Raw genomic sequence first — 25,261 nt, forward strand, 5'->3', positions numbered from 1 at the left:
GCAGGAGAACAGACTTTGAAGGCAGCTAGGATGTATGTGTGTGTATACAATGTCTGAGCCCAAACCATCCCTTTGTTTTTATTCACTAACTCATTCTATCTTAGAAGTTCTTTTTTTTTTTTTTTTTTGGTCTGTTGGTTTGTTTTGTTTTGTTTTGTTTTGTTTGTTTTTTTGACAGAGTTTTGCTCTTTTTGCCCAGGCTAGAGTGCAATGGCACAATCTCGGTTCACTGCAATCTCCACCTCCCAGGTTCAAGCGATTCTCCTGCCTCAGCCTCCCGAGTAGCTGGGATTACAGGCACCCGCAACCACACCTGGCTAATTTTGTATTTTTAGTAGAGACAGGGTTTCACCATGTTGGCCAGGCTTGTCTCAAACTCCTGACCTCAGGCGATCCGCCTGCCTCGGCCTCCCAAAGTGCTGGGATTACAGGATGAACCACTGTGCCCAGCCTATCTTAGAAGTCTTAATGACTGGCTACTACTGTCAGAATAAAGGAAAAACAAGCAGCTTGCAAAAGGCAACTCCTCTCCCAGCACAATAACATTTTTGTTCAATGCTACTTGTAAAATACCTTTTACTTCACTCCAAATCAATGCAGTTTTAAATAACTGGATTTGAACATTTGTGGAAAGAACAAGGGATGCTGAGCAGGGATAGGAAAGATTTTTACATTGCCAAAAGCATGAGGTCCTGCCTGTCTCCAGGGTCATGGGCTCTGAAAAGCATTCCAAGGTACTTCATGGTGCCTTGGCCTTAAGGAAAATTTTTTTTAGAATTTTATGTACAAATAGGTGTTGACCTAGTACCTGTCCCTGTCTCCAAGATAGATTACTGTCAAACAACCTCTCTAGATTCGCTGGACTCTGACATTGCATCACGTTGGACATTAGGAAATACTTGCACAGACAGCTGTTAAACCATTTCCAATGCACATGAAAATGTTGCCACTCCTCTGGGTTTCACTGATTGCATCAGCCAAAAAGGAAAGGCAGGAGGGAATTTAGAGTTCCTTTTGCTTGTTTGATCCATTTGTTTACACTTTATGTTGATACATTGATTTAAAATGTAGTGTCTGTGATTTATAGCTCTTAGATAGGATGAAGGAAAATGTTTAATTTATACAAAGAACAGTATTGTTTGCATTAAATTATTCCATTTTGTAAAAATTCTGTAGCTGGACTACATGAAAGATCTTAAGTTATGGCATTATTATCATTGTTATTTTATTTTATAATATTATCATTCTCATTTTCTGTCGATCAGAAGGTGTGATTTATGATGTGGCACAATGGTTGTGTTTATTGCTAACCAGGAATTATTATGGATTTTATGATTTTAATGAAGGAATGGAAATGGAACTCCCATTTGGGAGCTCCCTGGTATTGATCTTAGCTGTGTTCCCTAATTTTCTGTGTATAACAATCATCTGAGGATGCATGTTCTGCCCTGAAGCCCAATGGATACATTGTGATTTTGACTTGATCATGAAAGCTCCTGGGTGGGCCGGTGACCCCCAGGATGTCAAACAGTGGATGGACATATAGTTCAAAAGCTGTAAACTTTCTAAAGTTTCTTAGGAAATAAAATCATGGGACTATATTAGAAATAGAAAGAGAATGATTTAATGTCCTGAGAGGAACAGACCTAGAGGGTTTCCGCACAGGGCTCATGGATTCATTTCAAGAATTGACAACATAGTTTGCAGTCTCCTTCCTGCCAGACCCCTTTGTTCTCCCACCTTTATTCTCCTAGTGGGGAGTAGTAGGGAGACTAAAAAAAAGAAATGGTATACAGTAGTCCCCTCTTACCCATGGCTTCACTTTTCATGGTTTCAGTTATGCTCAACCGCCGTCCAAAAATATTTGATGGAAAATTCCAGAAACAAACAATTCATAAGTTTTAATTGCACAGCATTCTGAGGAGCATGATGAGATCTTGCCCCTTGCTGCCCTGGATGTGATCCTCCCTCTGTCCAGCATATTCATGCTGCTCATCCATTAGTCACTTAGTAGCAGTCTCGGTGATCAGATCAACTGTCTTGGTTATCAGATGACTGTATCACAGTGCTTGTGTTCAAGTACCCTTATTTAATTAATAATAGCCCCAAAGGGCAAGAGTGCTGTGCCTAAATTACAAACTAAATTTTATCATAGATATGTAAGTATAGAAAAAAAAACATAGTACTATCAGAGTCTGGTACTATCAGAGTTTTTAGGCATCCACTGAGGGTCTTGGAATGTATCCCCCAAAGATAAGGGAGGACTACTGTATATACATGTAGGGCATGACATAAAATCCCTAACTGTGATGTCATCCTAGAACAAGACTAAAGAACTTTAAGAAGGAGGCCTGGTCACTTAGAGGACCAACGACTGGAAAAAAATCTTGAAAGGCTATATTTTCCATCCTCTGACTTCAGATCTCACTGTACTGTAAATCTCTCTGGTTCATTATTCTTTGGAACAGAGATGCTACAACTCTATGTCTTCTTTCTATCCAACATAAAACACTGGCACTTTTGTCCAATTCTTGCCCACCTTTAGTGGCAACAGAGAAACATGAAGGTCAGCTTCTATCTTACATCTTTCAGTGATTGTCTTCCTAGAAAACCTACCCCTGATACCTCATAATTTTGATCAATGTTTTTGAATTCTCATCCTGATTATCTGTTACGCTACTGTCATCATACACCTTATCTGGATTAACTGTTATGAGTATGTTAGGGTAGTACGTAGTGGCTGAATCTCAGTCATTCACTGTATAGTTGAGAGTTAAATAAAGTCCATATTGAACACATTTTTTTTTTTAGTAGAATTGACTAGCGGTTTCAGAGAAGAATAAGGTCCTTAGTGGAGGTTAAAAAGGGAAATACCTTTTCTAGCCCAGCCTGGTCCTTCGCTGCCTGCCTTGTGATAACCAGGAAAATCTTGAATTGATGTATGTTTCTTTGAGAACGACTCCACAGTCATCTGAAGAGTGTTGAATCAAGAGCTCAGGGAAGTTATGAGCTAATTCTTCAGTCCTGACAAGTGTGTTACAACAGTGCTTCCAGGAACCTCATAAGACTGTGATTTCAAGCTGCTTCATTGATGGAAAGTTTCACCATCTTGGGATGAATGTCTGTGTTCTGTTAGCATCTGTTTTTGACTGACTGCAAGATGATGAGTTTTAATTTGGGTTGCAGATGAGCATTTGGTTCTGATTTTCATCTATTTCAAGATCATATCCTCTGGATAAAAGTTCCTTTTAAAATTGCTTTGCTGAGGGACTGAGAAGCCTGCATCTACTTTGAAATTATAATGGACCTTACCACCACTTAAGTTTAGACCTGTTTGCAAGATGGTGGGGAGCTCCTACTGAGAAAGATGAAGATGCTAGCTCTATTGTAAACTAGCATCTTCATCTAGCTACTTGAAGTTGAGATACTATATTTTAAAATGTTGGCATCAAACAAATCTATCCTTCTAGAATTAAAGACATTTTGAGTAGGATTTAGTAAGTATTGGACATCTGCTGTAGAGCTTCATCATGCTAAATTATTCCCCTCTCCTTCTAAGTAATAGATGTGCTTGGGTTTGGGATTTACCTGGAACCAACCCAGACTTTTTTTTTGAGGGGAGGGGGGCAGGATCTCACTCTGTCACCAGGTTGGAGTACAGTGGCATGATTATGGCTCACTGCAGCCTCAAACTCCTGGGCTCAAGTGATCCTCCCACCTCAGCCTCCTGAGTAGCTGGGACCACAGGTGTATGTCACCATGCACAACATTTTTTTTTTTTTTGTAGAGATGGGGGGTCTCCCTGTGTTCCCCGGGCTGGTATCGAACTCTGGGCTCTAGCGATCCTCTTGCTTTCACCTCCCAAAGTACTGGGATTACAAGTGTGAGCTGCCACACCCAGCCTCCAGACTATTTTAAATGCCCTCTCCCACTGTGGAACATTGGCATCCCTTAAGAATAAATGCATCCTTTTTGATCAAATGATTTACTCTTTTTTTCTTCAATGTCCTTATGTCTCAATTTTTTTTTCCTTTTCTTAAAACAGTCCCACTTGAACTTCCTGGAACTGAATTCTCCAGAACATAATATTTATAAACCGTAGAGTTCCTGCCCTGCTCTGCAGTAGAGTGTGCTATGTTTTGTTTTTCCACTGAGCCAGAAGCCAAAATATTATACTACCACTTACCACCATCTACCACCTCCAAGACCAAGACCAACATTATGTATTGAGCATCGTATCTTTCCTACTGAGCCTAGACACAGCCTCAGAACCTCTCAACATAGCACTTGGAGCAACAATTGCCACTTGATTGGAATTGCCATCTGAGCTTGAGTTAGCCCCAGTGGCAGAACGACAGGCTCGCACTAGTGTCCTCTTATGGATCCACCTGTGGCTGTCAGGGGCGGTACCACAGAAAGGGAAAAGGCCACTTGCCTCTACCTACTGCCCTTTTGGACAACAATTCCAACTGAAGGAACACCAATCACTGATGGATCCCATTCCAAAATGTCTCTTCATTCACATCATTTAATTCTGTTGAATGAATATGTTCCTCCCTCACCTTTTATAAATAGAAAATTAATATAAGTCCCAGTTACTTGCTTCTTAGACTCTGTGAGACTCATGTACCAAAACAATGTGACATTCTTTTTGAGACTTTGACTTGTACTGTCAGTATGAATTTAGTGCCTTTCCAGGCAGCAAAATATTTCTTCTTTGCTGATTTCATAGGACAAATATCCTAGGATACTCACACCACCAGTGTTACCAACCTCACAGACTGGCACATTAGAATCATATTAATCTGCTTGTTCGCATGTTACAACTGACACTGCAAATGCCTATTCAAGTTGGACTGAACTAGGCTAAGCAGAGGACCCTTGTGGAACCTGGAGCCTTTCTCAGGGACAGGTGGCTAAAGAGGGGAGCTCTGAAATCACTGCTCTGAGAAACAAGAGGTGGGTTAAGGCTTTTGTTAACTGTCACGTGGCCAGGGTACGATGGCAGGACTTCACAGAGCAGAGCCCTAAGCAGATGGCAAGGCCACCATAAGGAAGCTCCCAGCAGCATCCCAGGTCTGCTCTCCAGAGCCACTTCACAGCACTCAGGGATCGCTGGCTCCCGGCCCCAGGCTGCTGTCCAGTGACCAGGTGGACAGGGTCCTCCAGTGACTGCAGGCCAAGGGAACCCCAGCCAGCATGTGTAAGCTATTAGGAAGATGTCCCCTCTTGCCCATATCACCCCAGTGGCTCTTCACCTTCAGAGTGACCACTTCCCAGACTCTGGAAGTGGGAAGACCCTCTTTGATGCTTTATTACAGTAATTTGAGCTCCTATCGACTTGGAGCAAATGAATTTCTCTTTTGTGGTTAAGTCTCCAAATGAACCCCCTTACCTGGCTCCCCTGTGGTCTCCTGTACTGTCAGTCCCCAGCTCCCAGTGTTGTTTTCTGATGCCGGCTCCCTCTCTGTATTGAACAGCAATGGGAACAAGAATGACTATCAAAGCAAACAAATGCATGGAATTAAACAAAAAGTGTACTTCACTGTTTTCTAGTCCTGTCTTTTTCTAAATGTACTGTTTGTGCCCTGAGAGCTGCCTTACTAATCTCAGCATTTGTCAGAACTTGAGGGAAAGGAAGACTTTCCATGACTGGGTTTCCTGCAGCCACAAAAAGCAGGTAATGGAGAAAGCTCGTTTACGTGATTCTTGTATTTGACACAGCCACGAAAGGAAGGGGCAATCATCATTTTATTTGGTGACAGCCTCTTCTTGAGTATTCTGTAAAAGCTAGACCGGCACTCTGCTTCTTCCCTATGCTTTCCTGCTGCCCATCTGGTAGCTACTCCTGTTACTAGTGACCCCACTATACAGGGAGCAGAGAGAGAAAATGAAGATGAAAATCTGGCTGCTGAGAAATTATTTTGGTAAGAAGCATTGAGTGGAAAGCTTAAAACACCATTTTGGACTGTCCAATTTTCAGCCAATCCTAATTCCCACTGGCAAAGGTAGTTGAAAGTTAGCAACATGTTCAAACAAGCACCACATAGAACACTTACATCCATTTATTTGGGAAATTGCTTTGCCTGTAAACTCACAACTGATAAGGCACATTATTGCAAAATGGTGGGGGTGGAGGGAGGGAGGCAAATCTAAGGATCCTGAAAAAGGGCAAAGGGCACACATTTGTGATGATGTGGAAAACATGTTTCTCCTTCCCTCCCCCTACTCCAGAATACCAAAGGCCACAGTCTTCAAAGTCTGCTGCCTCCTTCCCCCACTCTCGTTATCAAGTCTTCTTTTAAAGAAACACGTTTTAAACAACGAAATCCTTGGTGTGAAAGGATCATACCATAACCAAAAACCATCACCTGGGAATGCACTCTTCCTATGGAACATGAGTAACTCCCAAGAATTCATGTAGAACAAGAGGCCTAGATTACAGTCTTGGCAAGACTCTTAGCCAAACCAAATCATCAACCCAGCAGATGATGCCCAAGAGCAGCAGTCTGGTAAGTCCTGATGAGTTACTCCTGTGGGGTGCAGGATCACAGGGCTGGTCAGTTTAGGTGCCAAGGTCCTTCTGTCTTTGGAAGCATTCATCCAGGTCTGTTACAATTCTGTACTGCAGCTACAGGAAGTAATGACAGCTATAGGCCATTAAGATACAACACAACAAAGTTAACAGAAGCCAAGGTTTCCTCTTTGAATTAAAAGATACAATTGTTCTTTAGTTACTCTAAGCAAATAAAAAAATGAAAAACATTCAGAGCGTATACTGCCTGATGGCCCCATATACTGAACCCATTCTCCTAGCATGACACAGAACGGATTCCTGCAGAAGGGACAGAGAAAATGTTTGCCTGGTCATGATTCAGGTGAGTCAAGGGCCGGCCCTACCCCATCCAGATGGGTAAGAATTTCTCCAGAACATATCCAGGACATACAGCGTTTGCTCCATTCATATTTAATAGTCTGTTTGCGATCAGCTTAACTGTCAGGACATGCAATCATAAGGTTTGACATACGTGGTAACGTGTGTCTGAACACAAGAGTGTGACAGAAATCATGTATGTCATCATGTATGTGAGCAATACATGGAAGTCCTAGGCAGTTCGTCAACTTGTTTCACTTGGCTTATGAAGAGGTAGGTCATCAGCAAAAAAATACAAAAGAAATGCTCTTCAAGAGACTAACAGAAGAAGAGCAGTGTCAGTGATGTGGGTTCCCATGTCATCATCGGTACTAAACATCCACAAAGATGCAACAGGAGGACATCTGTCCCAGCAGCCTGTCACTCTGCAAAAGCAGTACTCTGGACAAGGACGATCAGCATCTTCTCCCAAGGCAGCTCAGGGGCTGGCATAAGGCAAATACAACAGGTTATCCCGAGCTCCTTATTAGACCACAAAATACAAACAGCATTTTCTTTTTCTTTTTTTTTTTTTTTTTTTGTTGAGACAGAGTCTCACTCTATCACCCAGGCTGGAGTGCAGTGGTGTGATCTTGGCTCACTGCAACCTCTGCCACCTCGGTTCAAGCAATTCTCCTGCCTCAGCCTCCCCAGTAGCTGGGATTACAGGCGCCTGCCACCATGCCCAGCTAATTTTTGTATTTTTATTAGAGACAGGATTTCACCATCTTGGCCAGGCTGGTCTTGAACTCCTGACCTCGTGAACCACCGGCCTCAAGTGCTGGGATTACAGGCGTGAGCCACCGTGCCTGGCCACAAACAGCATTTTCTAGGAGGCATCCGTTGCAGTGTCTGCTACACCAGGGCTGGTTTGAAAACCTGATGTAATACATCTTCAAGACCAGAGTGTCCTTTCTGACAAGACACTGCACATTGATGCACAGTGTCCACATCACCTATAGAAGGCAATTAAAAACAATGAGGGGCTTTAGAGGGCCACATCCATTACACAAATAAGTAACTGAGTCCAGGAACGTGGCAAACAGAAAATCCAGATCACGTGTCTTTTCTACTGTGTATATGATTAGCAGTGCTTGTTTCATTCAATTGCAGATGTTTCTGACTAAATTTTTTAATGAGGGTTCCAGGAATTAATGCCACCATGGCAATGGCCAACAGCTTAAAGACAGTGTCCCAGGAGAAAAGAGCATCCAGAGAGGTTAGGGTTGACAGGATGGAGCCCGTCTGCACACAGATGAAATTATATGGGATCAAACCTGGAAGAAGAAAAGGGAAAAGCGCCTGTTACTAGCGGCAGCAAAATTAAGAAAATAATAATTCAGAAATGTCACCAGGAACAGTGACTACAGTTTTTTTTTTGCTTGACTCTTGACCCTTACACATATTAACTCTTTCCCTTCTTTCCTTCTTTTCTATTATTTTCCCTCCTTCCCTCACTTCCCATATATGCCTGTCTTGTTCAACAAAAGAACTTGAGATATTTACACAAATAATACACGCTACTATAAGATAATTTTAAAATAGGGCCAGGAATGGTGGCTTATGCCTGTAATCCCAGCACTTTGGGAGGCCGAGGTGGATCACCTGAGGTCAGGAGTTCGAGATCAGCCTGGCCAACATGGTGAAACCCCGTCTCTACTAAAAACACAAAAATTAGCTGGGCGTGGTGGCATGCGCCTGTAATCCTAGCTACTCGGGAGGCTGAGGTAGGAGAATCACTGGAACCTGGGAGGCAGAGGTGGCAGTAAGCTGAGATCTTACCACTGCACTTCAGCCCAGGCGATAGAGCCAGACTCTGTCTCAAAAGTAAATAAATAAATAAAAGTTTAAATACGAAAAGTAAAATGCCTGCAGAAGAATACAAGACATCAGGGAGTACAGTTAGTAGAAAAATGCATAAGGTTCACCTGTTTGCTAAAAGTGGGCCCCAAATTTGGTTCTGAGTACCCAACAGCCAAAGTAAAGAGAGAAGTGCCACTGTTGACAAACAAACAAAAAAACAGTTTTGTAAAAGAAGTACTATTCACATTCTGCACCGTCTCAAAGATGTCATCAAATCCACTGGATTCCAAAAGTCTGGCTGGCTGAACGGGCTGGCTGCAGAACGATCAGCTGGTGACATTGTTAAAAACCACATCCTTCAGCTCCACCCCAGAAATTCTGGTTACTTGGTTCTGGGGTAGTGCCCAGGAACCTGTATTTTAAAAGCCCCTTCTCCACTCCCACCCTGAGATTCCGATTGGTTTGGAACCCTCTGATAGTCCATTCCTCTTCTATAAGAGAGGAAGTATACATGAGATGAAGATCCCAGACCCCTCAGGGTCACACAGCTTGTGAGATAGGGGACAGGAAGCCCGGTCTCCAGAATCTTGCCAAGCCTCATGCCACCTAGGTAATTAGAAGCAGCAAACCCCCACTAGCTGAGGGCCTGAGGCACTTTGTCTGAAAGCCAATATGACCAGAATTGGCTGTGGTAGATCTTGCTTCTATTTAAGATCTCCATTTCTCTCAGGTATCCCTATTAATAGCAGCTGCTCAACCACAGATTTGCTCTGTTTGACCTAGAAGCCCTGAATCGTCTTTCCCTCTAGGCTCTAAGGAAGGTTTAAAGAAAGAGATCCTTGCCTTAGGCTTAAGGAGGGTGGTTTTCTTCCAGTATGGAGAAAGTAGCAGACACTGATTTTATAGGATGTTAGCACTTTACCACTCTGATAAAGGTAGTCCAAGGCCCATACTTCGAGAAACACTGCTCTAGTCCCAGCCCCTTATCTGGACGAGTGGCCCATTCAGAGTAAGTAGCTCGCTGGAGGTCATATAATTGTCAAAGGCAAGGAGAAACTTTAGATATCATCTAAATTCAGTAGACTGCAAAACTCAGGATCCAGCAGAATCCCTTTTAGGGACTAACTACTTCCATCACCTGGAAAACGTTAAAAGATCCTGATCCCTGAGTCCTACCCCAGAGATGATTTAGTTGATATGTGGTGTAGCCTTAGCTTAGGGATTAAAATCTACACAGGTGATGTTTTGTTGTTTTGTTGTGTTTTTTTTTGCTTTTTTTTTTTTTTTTTGAGATGGAGCCTCACTCTGTCACCCAGGCTGGAGTGAAGCGTCATCCTCTCAGCTTACTGCAACCTCCGCCTCCCAGGTTCAAGCGATTCTCCTGCCTCAGCCTCCCAAGTAGTTGAATTACAGATGCACACCACCACGTCAGGCTAATTTTTGTATTTTTAGTAGAGATGAGGTTTCACCATGTTGGCCAGGCTGGTCTTGAACTCCCAACCTCAAGTGATCCGCCTGCCTCAGCCTCCCAAAGTGCTGGGATTACAGGCGTGAGCTGCTGAGCCCGGCTTCCAAGTGGTTTTTAATAGGTTTGCAGGCGATTCTTAATAGGTTTGCAGTTTGAGAACGACTGGGTTTGCAGTTTGAAAATGACTGACTAGGAACTGGATTAAAATGCATATTCCCAGATCCCACTCCCAAGATTCTGATTCAGTAGGTCTGGAGTAGGCCCCAAATCTAGATTCTCAAGAAGCCCCCTGACCCTGCCAATCTGATAAAGGTGGCCCAAGGCCCACACTTTGAGAAACGCTGCTCTATTCCTAGCCAGGTGGCCCATTAAGGGTAAGTAGCTTGCTGCAGGTTGTGCAATTGTCAAAAGGCAGGAAGGAACCTCATTGATGCCAGCAATTCCTAAGGCAGAACTTAATCAAAACAGGGGCCAAAAACCAGACAGGAAGTCCCTTGCTCTGCTCCTTTCTTCTGTCCCCACTCAAAACTCATGGACACACACATACCCTCATTCCAACCCTGCTCTTCCTGCTAGCATTTACTGAGTACTTACTATGGGCCAAGTTGTATACTTTACACAGACTATCTTTTCTAATCCCAGTGCCTAGCACATACAGCCATGCAATGAACAATCTTTATTTAGTCCAAAAGTATTTAAAAGTATTTTTATGGGTTTTCATGTTGAAGCCTGAGTAGATCTGAAATCAGGAATCATTTCTTTAGATCATAAGGCTTGAAGTCACACTTTGTGAGCCTCTGTTCTCAGAAGCAGGCACACGCTCACATGGCCAATAACCCAGGGCAGACCCCCAACGTGACAGCTCTGAAGACTCAAACCTACTCCACTAGCATCTTACCGATAAGAACTGAGAAGAAGAACTGCACGATGGGGATGTTCAGAATCGGGGCCGAGAGGTTCAAGAACCAGTTTGGTGTCATGGGGAAAAGTCTCAAAAACAACAAGAAAAAAAACAAGCTGTTTCTGTTCTCCTCCACCTGTAGCCAAAGAGAAGAAAGCTGTTAAGAAGCAGAAAGGGTCTCCAGGTATTGAAAACCTGCTGGTGCCGGGCACTGTTCTAGACTCTTTACATAATCTGTTCCCAATTCTTCCAACAACCCTCCAAGAAAAGACTGTTTTCCTCATTTTAAAATAGAGATGCTGAGGATCAGAGAAGTTGAGAACTTGCCCAAAGTCACAGAGCTGGTAATGATGGAGCTGGGATTTGATCCCAGGTCTATGTCTCCTGAAGACATCAAAAGAACCCCTAGGACCTCCCGAGACACCGTGGAAGAGTCCTGTGGGAAATCCCTGCCACTGGCTTCTCTCAAGGCCATGCATGAAGTGACTCTCTGGGGTCCCAGCTCTCAGATGTGACCCCTCCCCTTACCTTTCTCTGCAGCAGGGCCACTTTATCAGGAAAGTAGGACACCACCAACTGTTTGCCAAAAATACTGGAGAGCAGGTAGCAGCATGTGGCACCCACTGAGGTCAACACACAGCACAGCAGAAGCCCCAGCCATGGCCCAAACAAGGCACCAGCTAAAACATTCTGCAAAGAAAACAAACCCTCAGGCATGTGAACATCTGGCAGCTACCAGGCACCTCATCTTGGAGCCTGAGAGTCACAGGTTCCCTCCTCCTCCACTGCTTTTTTCCAGCTAAAACCCAACTGCATTATTTATTTATTTATTTAAGAAATAGGATCTCGCTCTGTCACCCATGCTGGAGTACAGTGACATGATCATAGCTCACTACATCCTCGAACTCCTGGATCAAGCGATCCTCCTGCCTCAGCCTCCCAAGCAGCTAGGACTGTAGGCACACACCACCATATCCACCTACTTTTTAAAATTTTTTGTAGAGATGGGGTCTCACTGTGTTGCCCAGGCTGGTTTCAAACTCCTGGACTCAAGTGATCCTCCCACCTCAGCCTCCCAAAGTGCTAGGATTGCAGGCATGAGCCACTGCCCCAGGTCCCAATTGCCATTTAAAGAGGTGAATGAAAAATTATGAAAAGGCTGGGAACTACACCTGGCATCAGTCTCTTCACCTTGAAAATGAGGATAAGGATAAAAGCCTCAGAGGGCAGGAGAGAATTAAATGGGATCTGTGGCTATGGTAGATTCTACAATTACTGGGGCTCCAAGAAAGTAGAAATGAAACTCACAAGTTATTTTTACCATTTCAAAAGATGAACACAAACCATAAATTTTCCCTTGGTAAGACCACACAAGCTATGTTAAGGTGTCTTGTTTCTTTGCTTTTTGCTGGAATTACATCTATGTAGTATGCTAATACCGGGGTTCCATGTTGACCAGAGCTCTAGCCAACACTTGAAGACGTCTCGGTTTAAGAAAAAGGGAAAAGTGAACCAATACTTCCTAAATGCATTTTGGTTGGTAGACATCATCCTGACAAAACATGGGATCCAAGAGAGAAAGTAAAAGGAAGCCTTGGAAGTGGGAAGCCGGGGAGCCGCTGAGCACTGTGTTAAGTGCTTGACTACATGTCCTGTGTAATCCTCACTACATCCCTGAGTCATGCCATCCTTGCCCCATTCTACAGGTGAGAGGTTAAGTATCCTCCCCAAGAGCACAGCAGGCAGAGTCAGGGTTCACCCTCAGATCTGGATGTGGAGCCCCCACCAAGCAGCAGCTGGCTCTCTGCCCTGAAGAGGGATCAGTTCAAGACAGAAGACAGACATAGGGCAGCCTCAAGGAGTCAGCCCCTGACCCCGAGCCCCACACACCTCCCCTGCCTCTCTTAGACATGTTTGCTTTTCTTCTAGTTTCCGACAAGGAAACTGTTTGAGCAGGTCCAGCCTCAGCCTAGAGGAGAGAAACAGGCTGGGGTGGGAGAAGGAAGCAGTACAAAAGGAAGCTGTCAGCGTCTCCCACTTCGGTGCTCAATCCCTCAGTAGGCGCTGAGGGCCAATGTGTGCCAGCCCCGATACACCCACTGTCACGTTTAATCATCCCCACACAACTATCCCATGAGGTTACAGGGGAGTATCCAAATTTTACAGATAAGGAAACACGGTTGGAGGGAGGGCAGGCCACTGACCAGGAAGCTGGAGCCGGGGATGGCAAAGCCCTGTTTGTAGAGGTAGGCGCTGCAGAAGAGCAGGAACACGTAGGCCTGGTGCTCCTTCCGGTACTCTCGAAGGACCTCAGAGAGCTCCCGCAGCTCTGCCAGGTCGGAGGGGAACCACAGCGACCTGGGGATTTGGAAAAGCAGATGGAAACATGAGTTCAGATCAGTCCAGTGCCCATGAAAGTCACTCGCTGTGTCTTCTTTTCAGAGTAGGTTTATAAATATGCCCATCATCTGGTCTGCTGGGAACACATACACTCCCAACGACAGATGACCTGATACAACGTTGCAGAGACAGACAGGAGAGCCCTCGTTTGGAAGCAAAAGACCTGGGTTAACATCCCAACCCTGCTACTTTCTGTTTTATGTCCTTGGACTAGTCCCTGAGTCTGTTTCTTTATCTAAAAAATGAGGGGTTGGTGCTAAACAGTCATTAAGTTCCCCTTTAGCTCTGGGATTTTAGAATCTGTTCTTAAGAGGCAAATGGATTCATTTCCAGGCAAGTTCTAAATGTCCTAAATTGCCTTCCTTTCAAGGACACTGCCTCCCCCACAAACCAAGAACAATTCAAACTGTTCCTGAGGTGCCAAGTAAAACGACTTTTTAGCATTCACTATAAAGCCAATTAAAGATTCTTCAGGAAAGTATATCTATCCCATAGGATAAACGTAACTTTTTTGATAATATGTCAGGCTTGAATCGAACCCTTTCAAAGAGCCCACTATTTAACTCTGCTCTTAATCTGGTCCTCAATGCACTTTGAATCCTGTCCAAGGGTTGTAGTATAAAGGCTACCTTGCCTCTGCCATCTGAACAGTCCTTGAATCCATCACTGATTAATCATGAGCAAACCCTCCTACTTCTCATGAGAATGCTTCTCTTGGTATGTCCGACACCCACAGCAGAGCCTTCTTAGCTATAGCAAAAGAATACAATAACTGAAAACAGCTGCCTTAATAGTCAAATATCAGTAATTCCCTAAACCACGCAATGCTGTACTAGGCACACTTCCATGCACTTTATAAAGAGTATGCAGCACTCACAAAAACCGGCCAGGTAAATACTGCTCTGCCTCCTGCCTCGACCAGTCGTTCATTAGAAGGGGAAAAGGGGGCCAGGCGCGATGGCTCGCGCCTGTAATCCCAAAACTTTGGGAGGCTGAGGCAGGCGGATCACCTGAGGTCAGGGGTCCGAGACCAGCCTGGCCAACATGATGAGACCCCCGTCTTTACTAAAAATACAAAAATTAGCCGGCGGTGGTGGCGCGCGCCTGTAGTCCCAGTTACTTGGGAAGCTGAGGCAGGTGAATCGCTCGAACCCGGGAGGAGGAGGTTAAAGTAAGCCGAGATCGCGCCACTGCACTCCAGCCTGGGTGACAGAGCGAGACTCCGTCTCAGAAAAAAAAAAAAAGGTAAAAGTAGAGACAACCAGGAAGACGGGCAGAGCCTATAATTAATTCGTGAATAATTTAAAGTTGTCTATGCAACATTTCTCCTGAAGATCTAACGTCTAAAGTCTCAAGGGCAGACCTGACGTAAGTGGGGTGGGGAGGAGGAGAGGCAGTTGAAAGTGGACTTGAAGGGGCTGGGGGCCCGCACGGGGGCGAAGGTGGGCTGGAAATGGGGCCCAGGGCTGGGACTGGGAAAGCAACGGCGCGGGCAGGCTCACCGCCGCGTCTCCCCCGGCAAATCCATCCAACCAAAGGCACCGCGGCGTGACGCCCTGCACACCCCGCAGCCGGCACCACACAGGTCCCAGTCAGGCCCGGAACCGGACTCCCATCCACCCGCCTGTCCGAGACCGTGCGGACAAGGGCCCGGATACCAGACCCGGATTCCAGTCCGATAAGTGAACCTCAATTCCCAACGCCTCCGATACCGGAACCCGAATCTCCGAATTTCCGATTCCCAGCCCCGGTCCTCGGACCTGGCTCCCTTCCTCTGACCCGAACCCGGATTCCCGCCACGCACCTGCCTCCAGCCTCCTCGGTGGAGCCCAGTCTCCGCCCGCGGGGCAGTCGCGTCGACAGCAAGTACAAGGCGAAGGTGCAGCCGGCGAAGACCAGAAGGAGGCCGAGCAGCGGGCGCATGTCGGCCCCGCACCCCGGCCCGCGGGGCAGCCGAGAAGCTCACTTGCACCCCGGGACGCAGCGGCGGGCGGACTGAGCCAGCGGAGCACGTTCACGGACGGACCGGGGAGGGGTCCGCGCCAAGACCCGCCCCCGAACCAGGCCCCGCCTCCCGAGTCAGGCCCCCGCGCCCGATTCTGACTCCGCCCTCTCTGTCCTTCGGTGGAGACTCCCGGAAAAACCTGCCTCCCAGTCTGCCCTCTCTCCGTCTGTCTGTGCTTGTTTTTCTACGTTTATCCCTGTCGCTTTCTCCACTTATTCTGCAGGCATGGAGCGCCCCCAGTGCCGGCTTGGTGCCAGGGCTGGGAGATCCGGGGGTGAATCGTGAGCCCGGCCCACAGCGAGCTTGCAGTCTAGAGGTCAAGGCAGTCTTGTCCACAACCTGCTGTCACACAAAGCAAATGTAGCTGGTGTGGCACCAGGGGCTGCTTGAGTGCGGTGGGGCGGCAATAGTGACCACGGAAATAATCAGAATTGCTTTTAATTCAGCTCCTACTATATTCCCGTCATCCCTGAGCCTCACAATCATCCTCCAAGGTAGGTATTTTTGTCTTTCTCTAACAGATGAAAACTCTGAGTTTCAGAAGAATTAAATGACATCCCCCCAAAAGAGAGACAGTATAAGAATCCAAGTCAACCTGAGTCCAAAACCAGTGGCCCTTACACTGTGTGGCTTTATGGAGGAGATGGAGTTTAAGTTTACCTTCAAGGATGAGCAACACTTTTCTTCAAGCAGAAAAAGAAGGGAATGGGTGAACAAGGTCCCAGGTAAGGCACCAGAATCCAGTTTCAGTGAAGCCTAAGGTATATGAGAAATAAGTGAGAATCTGGGGACAAACAAGAGTGCACTGAAGGCAGGCTAAGGAGTTAGACTTTTAATAATGTAGATGAGACACCAACAGAGGTGTTTAAGTAAGAGAATGATTTCGTTCCTGTTTTAGGATGTTCGCTTTGGCAGATGATTAGAATACATGCTGACTTGATAGCCGCAACTGTCCTGATAAGAAAGTACTCCAGCCTGGCTGGGCGTGGTGGCTTACGCCTGTAATCCCAGGATTTTGGGAAGCAGAGGCGGGTGGATCACTTGATGTCAGGAGTTCGAGACTAGCCTGTCCAACATGGTGAAACCCCGTCTGTACTAAAAATACAATAATTAGCCGAGCATGATGGCACGTGCCTGTAATCCCAGTTACTCGGGAGGCTGAGGCACGAGAATCGCTTGAACCTGGAAGGCAGAGGTTGCAGTGAGCCGACATTGCACCACTGCACTCCAGCCTTGGCAACAAGAGCGAAACTGTCTCAAAAAAGAAAGAAAGAAAGCATTCAGGCCTGACCCAGGACCACAGCAACGGACATGGAGGGAGGAGGCTGGAGTAGTTGACTTGGTATGATATGTCACTGAGCAAACGAAGGAAGGGACAGAAAGAGAACTCCAAAGTGTCAAAAGCCTGGACAACAGAGAGAAAGCATCCTTGTCATATTATTTAAAGCACCTGTTGGGCCAAATAGGGAGCACCTTTCAGAATCCATGTGCACAAGATCTCAGCAATTCTACATCCAAGAATCTAACCTACATCCAAGAATGTAATGGAATTTAATTCCACATCCAAGAATCCCCATAGGTAGCAAAGATGTATATTTAAGGGTATTCTCTCAGCTTTGTTTTTAGGTTAGGAGATTGGGAACAACCTAAATGCCCATCAGCTGGCGACTGGCTAGGTTAACTATGGTATATTCACAAATGGAATACTAGGTAGCCTCCTAAAAGAGGAAAGCAATTCTACATATCCTGATACAGTGCGGTCACCAGATAGATGGCTAAGATACAAATAAAACAAACAAGTTGCATGGTTAGAGTATGCTATGTATCACTCCTTTTTAAGGACAAAAAGAGGATATACTTTAACTTTTTAAGATACCAAAGTATTTATTTATTTAAAAGTTTTTTTTCACTGAATTGTTATAGCATGTAGAATCAAAAAATATTTACAAATGAAATTATTCGATGTCTGAGATTTGTGTCAAAATAATGGTATGGGGGTTTAGTGAGTAAGGATATAGGTAGAAAAAGATTATCCATGAGTTGATAGTTGTTGAAGCTGGGTGATCACCTGGGTGTTTTATACTATTTGGGGGTTATACTATTTTTTTTTCTATTCTTGTGTATGTGTCAAATTTCCACTTAAGAAAATGGGGGAAAATGGTGTCAGCCTTCCATTCCAGCTGAACACACCATGTTGGTTCATGCCCCATCACACCACTCTTCTAGCCATCTGTCAATCTTCTCTGCCTGGCAAATTTCTACCCTTTCATCAGGACCCAGGATAATTATCACGTTCTCTGAGAGGCCTTCTCCAACCCCTATAGTCAGAAACATTCCTTCTCCATGCTTGGGGCCCCCTGAGAAATGTCTGTAATCCTGTCGCAAATACATATTCCAGTGTCATTATCCGTCTCCCTAGTAGACAGTGAACATTTCCATCAATGAGACAATGTCTCAACTATCTCTTTCTGTCTCAACCCTTAACACTGGCACTTAATAATTGTTTGTTAAATTCATGGGTCAGGTCTAGTGAAGACAATGATTAGTTGTTTGGTTTGGTACATATTGACCTTGAGAAGTCAAAGGGATATAGAAGGAGAGAAAGTGAATGAGGAACTGATGTTATTGAGCCTGTGCTAGGAGACTGCTGGGGCAAGGAATAGAGTGAGGAGAAAGGAGGCGAGGCTCCTGCTGGCAAGGACCTCCCTTTCATTTCAGCTGGGGAAGAGCATGGAAAGATGTAATTCTAGAGCATGGTAAGTGCCATGGATGAAATAGACAAGGCAAAACTTATTCCACTTCAGCAAAGCGAGTGTCAATATTCTACTCATGGATGAGTGGATGAACACATGTTCAGATGAAATCACTTGAGCAAAGTTTACAGCTGTTAGTGCTGAACAGGAACAAGCCTTTGTCTGCCATCACGTGAGGCCATGCTTTTTCCTCTGCCCTTCACTGCCATTCGACATGCAGGTGACACTCTGGAGCTCAGACCGAACATTCAGATTTGGAGGTCATTCTACAGGAGATAGTTGAAATTAGGGGAGGGGAGAAGGTCTCCTAGAAACCACATGAGAGGGAAAGTAACAGCAGCTGACTTTCACTGAGTACATAGTACACTCCAGACCCCATACTAAGCATTTTTTTTTTTTTTGAGATGGAGTCTCGCTCTGTTGCTCCGGCTGGAGTGCAGTGGTGCGATCTCGGCTCACTGCAACCTCCTTCTCTTGGGTTCAAGCGATTCTCCTGCCTCAGCCTCCCAAGTAGCTGGGACTACAGGTGCGTGCCACCACACCCAGCTAATTTTTTGTATTTTTAGTAGAGACAGCGTTTCACCATGTTAGTCAGGATGGTCTTGATCTCCTGACCTCAAGATCTGCCCGCCTCAGCCTCCCAAAGTGCTGGGATTACAGGCATGAGCCACTGCGCCTGGCCCATACTAAGCCTTTTACTTACATGAGTTTATTTATTCCATATAACAACCTTCATGAAGTAGGAACTCTTTTTTGAGAGACAGGGTATTACTATGTTGCCCAGGCTAGTCTTGAACTTCTGGCCTCTGGTGTTCCTTCTGCCTTGGCCCCACAAAGTGCTGGGATTACAGCCTTCAGCCACAATGCCCGGTCTAAAGTAGGAACTCTTAACAGTCTCACATTTATAGCCTGGGAAAATGAAGCTTAGGAAGAATGAAGTCAACAGAGCAACAGAGGTCATACACCTCGCAAACAGCAGAGCCCAAATGTCTTACCATGCACTACCCTTTTGAGAAAGAAGACCGAAATCAGGAGGCTGGTAAAGAAATGGTGGAAACAGTGAAAGAGAACAAGATGCACTCTCATTTGTGAGATGAGAAACAGAAAAAAAGAAACGTCCTGAGAGCCCAAGAAAGACTATTACAAAAGGAACTGGGGCACAGTGTCAGAGTCCATGGAGAAACCCAGCAGGGAAACCTGAGGGTCATGGAAATTGGCCAACATGAAGCGGTAAGGGACCTTTGACAGAGCTATTTTGGGTGGTGCTAACCTGCTTTGCTACAGGCTCACAACTGGAGCATCTGCTTGCTTCCTCTGACCTGCCCCCTGTACTCATGTTGTCATTCCTCTCGCTCAACCTGTCTGCCTAGGGAAGAAGCCCTGGACTGTGTTTCCCCAATCTCAGCATCCCCAACCCTCCTGGCCCCCAACCCAGTACCTGCAGAGCTAACTTTAATCACCCAGTGCACCTCCCGCAGGCTGCAGCAGCCCCCGTCGAGGCCACTCATTTACAGCACAGGCCCACACAGTCTGACAAAGGACAGCTGCAATCCTCCGTCAACTGCAGTCCTTTCCCAGGCACATGCTGGATTGGGAAACAGGTGGGAGAAACGAACAGGTAAGAGGTTCCCGTGGGAGTGAGTTAGCCTGGCATTTACTGTGCCTCTTTGGGAAGAGCAGCCAACCTTTTCTGGCTTAATCAGGCTTGCCTAGAGCACTTGAAAAGAGTAGCTCTGAAGTCCATGTGATTTTGCTTCCCCACCCCCACCCCAACCATGACTGATTGGAACTGGTTAGATGTCTTCCTCAGGAGGAGGAGCCAAGGGCTGTTTCCTGTCCCTGGACTTTGGAATTGGGCCACCTAGTCAGTGAGTGGCCAAGAACCCAATGAAGCTGCCCCATGAAGGGAGCTGAGCTCAGTCAAAGAGATTCATGGCAGAGCGCTACGGTTAATAAAGGCCCACAAACTCTTGTTGCTGAAGGCTCTAGGGCTGCCCCATCCCTGCCCTTCCTGAGATTTGGTGGATCACCTCTTCCTGGGTTTCCACAAGTCCTGTCTCTCTCTCTCTCAATAATCTGTTAAATTTGGGTGTGAGTGGATTTCTGTCCCTTGCATCCAAAGTCTCCTTGGCTATGATGGAGTTCTATAGGAATGAGAGCAAGGGGCAGGGGTCCAAGGGTAGGAGGTTCTAAGTTTAGGACTTTAGAAATAACATTGTTAAGTGTGTTGATGTCTAAGTCAGAATGGAGGTGATTCCCTCAAGTTTCTAAGCATCATCCATTCCATTCTGTCCAACAGACATTTATCAAGCACCTACTCTGTGCCTAGCATTGTGCTAGGTGCTAGAGAGCCAAAAATAAATAGCAGCTGCTCTTGTGGAGCTCACAGTCTTGGAGGAGTTAAAGACACGGAAACAAATTACAACACAGCATAACAGCAGTGACAGAAGCACGTATGATATGGTTTGACTGTGGCCCCACCCAAATCTCATCCTGAATTGTAGTTCCCATAATCTCCACTTGTGGTGGGAGGGGCCCAGTAAGAGGTAATTGAATCATAAGGGCAGTTTCCCCCATGCTATTCTCGTGATAGTGAGTCCTCACGAGATCTGATGGTTTTATAAGGGGCTTCCCCCTTCACTCAGCTCATTCTTCTCTCTCCTGACACCATGTAAAGAAGGATGTGTTTGGTTTCCCTTCCATCATGATTGTAAGTTTCCTGAGGCCTCCTCAGCCATGTAGAACTGTGGGTCAATTAAATCTCTTTCCTTTATAAATTACCCAGTCTTGGATATTTCTTCATAGCAGCCTGAGAAGGGACTAATACAACATACAAAGTTGGCAGCAAAGTGAGTGGTGGAATGGAGAGTCATGGAAAAGCAAACAAGGGAGGGTTTTAACTACAGCTTGGCAGCCTCCACTAATGTTGTAAGGTCCTGGAGGGTTTTGGAAATTGTGCTAAAATGAGGATGTAAGGACAAAATCCCCTAGATTTTCGACAGGTGAGCTTGTGAGGTGTTGAGACCACCTGGAAGATGTGATAAGAAGTGACAAAGGGGCAGGGTGTAGTGGCTCACACCTATAATCCCAGCACTTTGGGAGGCCAAGGCAGGCATATCTCCGGAGTTCAGGAGTTTGAGACCAGCCTGGCCAACATGGTGAAACCCTGTCTCTACTAAAAATACAAAAATTAGCTGGGCGTGGTGGCATGTGCCTGTAATCCCAGCTACTCGGGAGGCTGAGGCAGGAGAATAGCTTGAACCCATGAGGTGGAGGTTGCAGTGAACCGAGATCAGGTCACTGCACTCCAGCTGGGCAACAGAGCAAGACTCCATCTCAAAAAAAAAAAAAAAAAAAGTGACAAAGGAGCCAACTTCTCTCTTTTCGAGGAAGTCTGGGAAATGGGCTATTGGCCTCCAAAGATAATGGGGACAATAGTAATGAAGGTGTCTGGGAGAAAAGTCTAAGGCAGAGAAGGTTAGGCAGCCTCATGGAAACAGATCATGGCTAGGGTGGAGGGCAAGTCTTTACTCACAACTGAACATGGTTCCATGGGGCTCAGAAAATAACAAAGAGTGTTCATTTAATAAATGTTTCCTGAATGCAGACTATATGGTAAGCACATGGCTCCTGCCTTGCAGAGCAGTCTAGTGGAGAAGACAGATATTTATCAAATAATCACACAAATAAAATAAAAAAAAATAGGCCAGGTGCGGTGGCTCACGCCTGTAATCCCAGTACTTTGGGAGACCGAAGCAGGCAGATCACTTGAGGTCAGGAATTCGACATCAACCTGGCCAATATGGTGAAACCCCGTCTCTACTAAAATTACAAAAATTAGCTGGGCATGGTGGCACTGGCCTGTAGTTCCACCTATTTGGGAGGCTGAGGCACGAGACTCATTGGAACCCGGGAGGCAGAGGTTACAGTGAGCCAAGATTGCACCACTGCACTCCAGCCTAGGTGACAGAGTGAGATTCCGTCTCGAAAAAAATGTTAAAAAATATAAGTAAAAAGTGCTATGAAGGAGAGGTACAGTGTGGAACCTCTCTGTATGGAAATAAGGTCCAAGAAGACTCCCTGAGGAGGTGGCAATTGAGCCACGATCCAAATGATGAGTAGGAGGTCACCAGTGAAGCGGGGAGGGAATAGGGTGGACTGTAATTTAATTGTACTTTGAATTTGGCACTCAGACAGATACATGGTACTGAGAAAGAGAGGGGAGGAGAAGCAAGGATAACAAGAGACAGTCAAAAGTTCCAGGGGCCCTTGGAAGAAAGACTCTGAGAACAGAGTGGCCACAATTATAACTGCCTTTATTTCTCCTGATCACTGTTACATGAAATTTATTGAAATTCATCTCCTCTGGTGAACAAACTTCCTTTCTTTATCCATTCATTCACCCATCTACCCATCCTACAGTGAGCCAGACCATCCTCCTGGTCTAGGAGACCCATGAGCCTAGAGTTTACAAATTGGTAGAAATTCTATTTCTGGCATTTTCTTGCTATTGTTTTGACTCCCTGCTTACCAGGAAAAAGAACAAAAAAGTGACTGTGCTAATCAAAATACGGACCAATAAAACTCTAAGAAGAAACCAGGGCTGCCGGGCGCGATGGCTCACACCTGTAATCCCAGAACTTTGAGAGGCCAAGGCGGGCGGATCACAAGGTTAGGAGTTCAAGGCCAAGACGGTGAAACCAGGTCTCTACTAAAAATACAAAAATTAGCCAGGCATGGCCTGTAATCCCAGCTACTTGGGAGGCTGAGGCAGAGAATTGCTTGAACCCGGGAGGCAGAGGTTGCAGTGAGCAGAGATCGTGCCACTGCACTCCAGCCTGGGTAACACAACGAGACTCCATCTAAAAAAAAAAAAAAGGGCCTACAGCACACTGATATCTCTATCCACAATTGCTGAGGAAATGTGGGAAGGAGGAGGAAGGATGGTAACATGTCCAAGAGCTTGTTCCACTCAGAGTTCAGTCATCCCTCGCTTAAATAAAACAGACTCTGTATTTGCTGCAAATGTAAATCTGTAAGCAGATGTGCCACACAGGAATATAATTATAGATTTCTTTAATTTATGACATAGAGAATCCATTTCTTCACCAGGTGTGGTGGCTCATGCCTGTAATCCCAGCACTTTGGGAGGCCGAGACGGGCAGTCACCTGAGGGCAGGAGTTCGAGACCAGCCTAACTAACATGGTAAAACCCTGTCTCTACTAAAAATACAAAAACTAGCCGGGTGTGGTGGCACATGCCTGTAATCCCAGCTACTCAGGAGGCTGAGGCAGGAGAATCAATTGAACCTGGGAGGTGGAGGTTGCAGTGAGCTGAGATCATACCATTGCACTCCAGCCTAGGCAACTCCAAAAAAAAGAGAGAGAGAGAGTCGATTTCTTCATAACAAGGGCTATTTTCACAGATAGCAGTTGAAGGAGCAATCACTTGGGTGAAGAGCAGGTGACTGGGCCTGTCACCTCCTTTTCACAGACCTTCCTGCAGTGACCACAGCCCTGGGACAGATCGTGCCTCCCCTCCCACTGGGCATCTGGCCCCAGGGATTGTCCTCCCTTTTTTCTGGCCTTGGCCTGACAGGACCTCTTGACTGGACTCCTGCTGTCATTCTAGATTCGCAGACAGCATCTACCTCCAGGGAAGCAAAGGATTCCTCAAACTGGAGGCTTCAGATTTTCCAAAAGTAAACCAGTTCATGCTTTGAATTCACGTGTTAGCAAAACAGGTGACAGCCTTGTTCCAAAAGGCTAACATTAATTACGTCTAATAGGTGGGATCGTGGATAGTATTTTTTTTAATTTTGTATCTATGCATTTTCTAAATTTCCTTCAATAATCATAGATTACATTGGTAATAAAGAAACATAAACATTTCTTAAGGGTTGCTTAAAATGAGGGTTGCCTGTAAAGTGATACTTCTCCACCTTAGGTGAAAAATAAGCTCTGCTTTTCCTTCTCTTGCCTCATGCTCCATCCCCTGTCCCCGTGTGGAGAGGCTGCCCCACAGCTTCCTCGTCCTTCTTTCTTCATCCACTTACTATCTAGTCCCAGCAGCCGCCCTCTTAGCTGTCATTCCATCCCCATCTCCTCCAGCTCCTCCATGCTCCAACAACACTTTAGAGAAGGCAGAGGGCCAGCACCTGGCTTTCTGGCCTTCCCTGAGCAAACAGCCCGAGAGAGAAGCTGGTGTTGATAGAGAGAGGCTCTGTTATTGCAAATTAGATAAGCCCTATGAAAATAAATAAAAGCGTATTCACATTTATCAAACATCTCATAGATGTGGCACCTATGGGATTTCAAAAAACCCTTCAAAGGTATTTGCCTCCCAAACCCACACAGCAGCCCCATGAGGTAGACATCAGTTTCGTTCCCTTCTACGTGTGGGAACTGGAGGAATGTGGCACGGAGAATGCAGAGTTGAGTCCACGGTGAGGCCTCCAGTCCGTCCTTCCCTTGAAGATGCTTGACCCGCAGCCACGATGGGCAGAACCACCCGCGTGACAGGCAGCGGAATTGACAGGTCGGAACAAACGAGGCCCCAGGACGCAGCAGACACAGCGCTGGGCTGCCGCAAGCCTGGCTATTTCTGACTTGCCCTAGTTAGGGGCTCCCTTCCCAGGATCGTTTTATAATCACAAGGTTGTTTGACGTTGTACAATGTGACATCCATAGGACGCTACTGAAAAAAGCCTTGGTTTTTTTCATACTTTTTGTGCCTTGCAGAAAAGGTGAGGTGAAGCTTTCAAACAGCCTGTGGTTGTAGCTTTCTTTCTATTATTGATGCCCATGTGTCCTGGCAAAAGTTACAACTGCAACTCTGGGCAAAGAATAGGTTGGAAGACTGTTTCAACGTTTTCCATCAGGACAAGATCATACCGACACAGCTGGGGTCTGGGAGAATAAGACAAAATATCCTTGTCAATGAATTTATAAAAATGCAATGGTCTAGTAAATAATATTATATCCTTAAGATACAAAATTATTTAGCAATTGTTTTTAA

At 45.7% G+C, this 25,261-nt stretch overlaps 2 protein-coding genes and 1 long non-coding RNA gene across 15 annotated transcripts in view; 1 reads left to right on the forward strand and 2 right to left on the reverse strand.

Moving 5' to 3' along the window:
* Window positions 1–107: 107 nt before the first annotated feature.
* On the reverse strand, window positions 108–15,541 carry TMEM41A (transmembrane protein 41A). 6 transcript variants are annotated; one of them, XR_010139369.1, is made up of 7 exons: window positions 15,290–15,498; window positions 13,290–13,443; window positions 11,614–11,775; window positions 11,083–11,221; window positions 6,372–8,190; window positions 5,396–5,467; window positions 108–2,971 (listed from the first exon to the last, which is right to left on the reverse strand). XR_010139369.1 is itself a non-coding variant. In XM_054553105.2 (6 exons), the coding sequence occupies exons 1-6, from the start codon at window positions 15,406–15,408 to the stop codon at window positions 8,175–8,177; spliced, it is 660 nt and encodes a 219-aa protein (XP_054409080.1). In that variant the 5' UTR covers window positions 15,409–15,491; the 3' UTR covers window positions 108–8,174. The 6 variants fall into 6 exon arrangements, 3 of the variants coding, with proteins under 3 accessions (XP_054409080.1, XP_002814416.1, XP_009237897.1); XR_010139368.1 differs by having other exon boundaries at window positions 108–5,467; XR_010139367.1 differs by having other exon boundaries at window positions 5,396–8,190.
* LOC134761116 (uncharacterized) lies at window positions 15,473–23,136 on the forward strand. Of its 2 annotated transcripts, XR_010139371.1 has the most exons (3): window positions 15,473–16,215; window positions 16,389–19,861; window positions 20,543–23,136. It is a non-coding gene; the product is annotated as an uncharacterized LOC134761116 (long non-coding RNA). The 2 variants fall into 2 exon arrangements; XR_010139370.1 differs by having other exon boundaries at window positions 15,473–19,861.
* Window positions 22,543–25,261, reverse strand: part of LIPH (lipase H) — a 74,777-nt gene continuing 72,058 nt past the window's right edge. For all 7 annotated transcript variants that reach the window (XR_008524104.2, XM_063722586.1, XM_054553104.2 and 4 more), the window contains one exon: window positions 22,543–25,152. Coding sequence is in view for 6 of the 7 variants with exons in the window: in XM_063722586.1 (XP_063578656.1) it covers window positions 25,065–25,152 (88 nt within the window). In the remaining variant the exon portion in view is untranslated. The remainder of the gene's footprint in view (window positions 25,153–25,261) is intronic.

Source organism: Pongo abelii, chromosome 2 (genome assembly GCF_028885655.2).
Source record: "Pongo abelii isolate AG06213 chromosome 2, NHGRI_mPonAbe1-v2.0_pri, whole genome shotgun sequence".
Lineage (NCBI taxonomy): Eukaryota > Metazoa > Chordata > Mammalia > Primates > Hominidae > Pongo > Pongo abelii.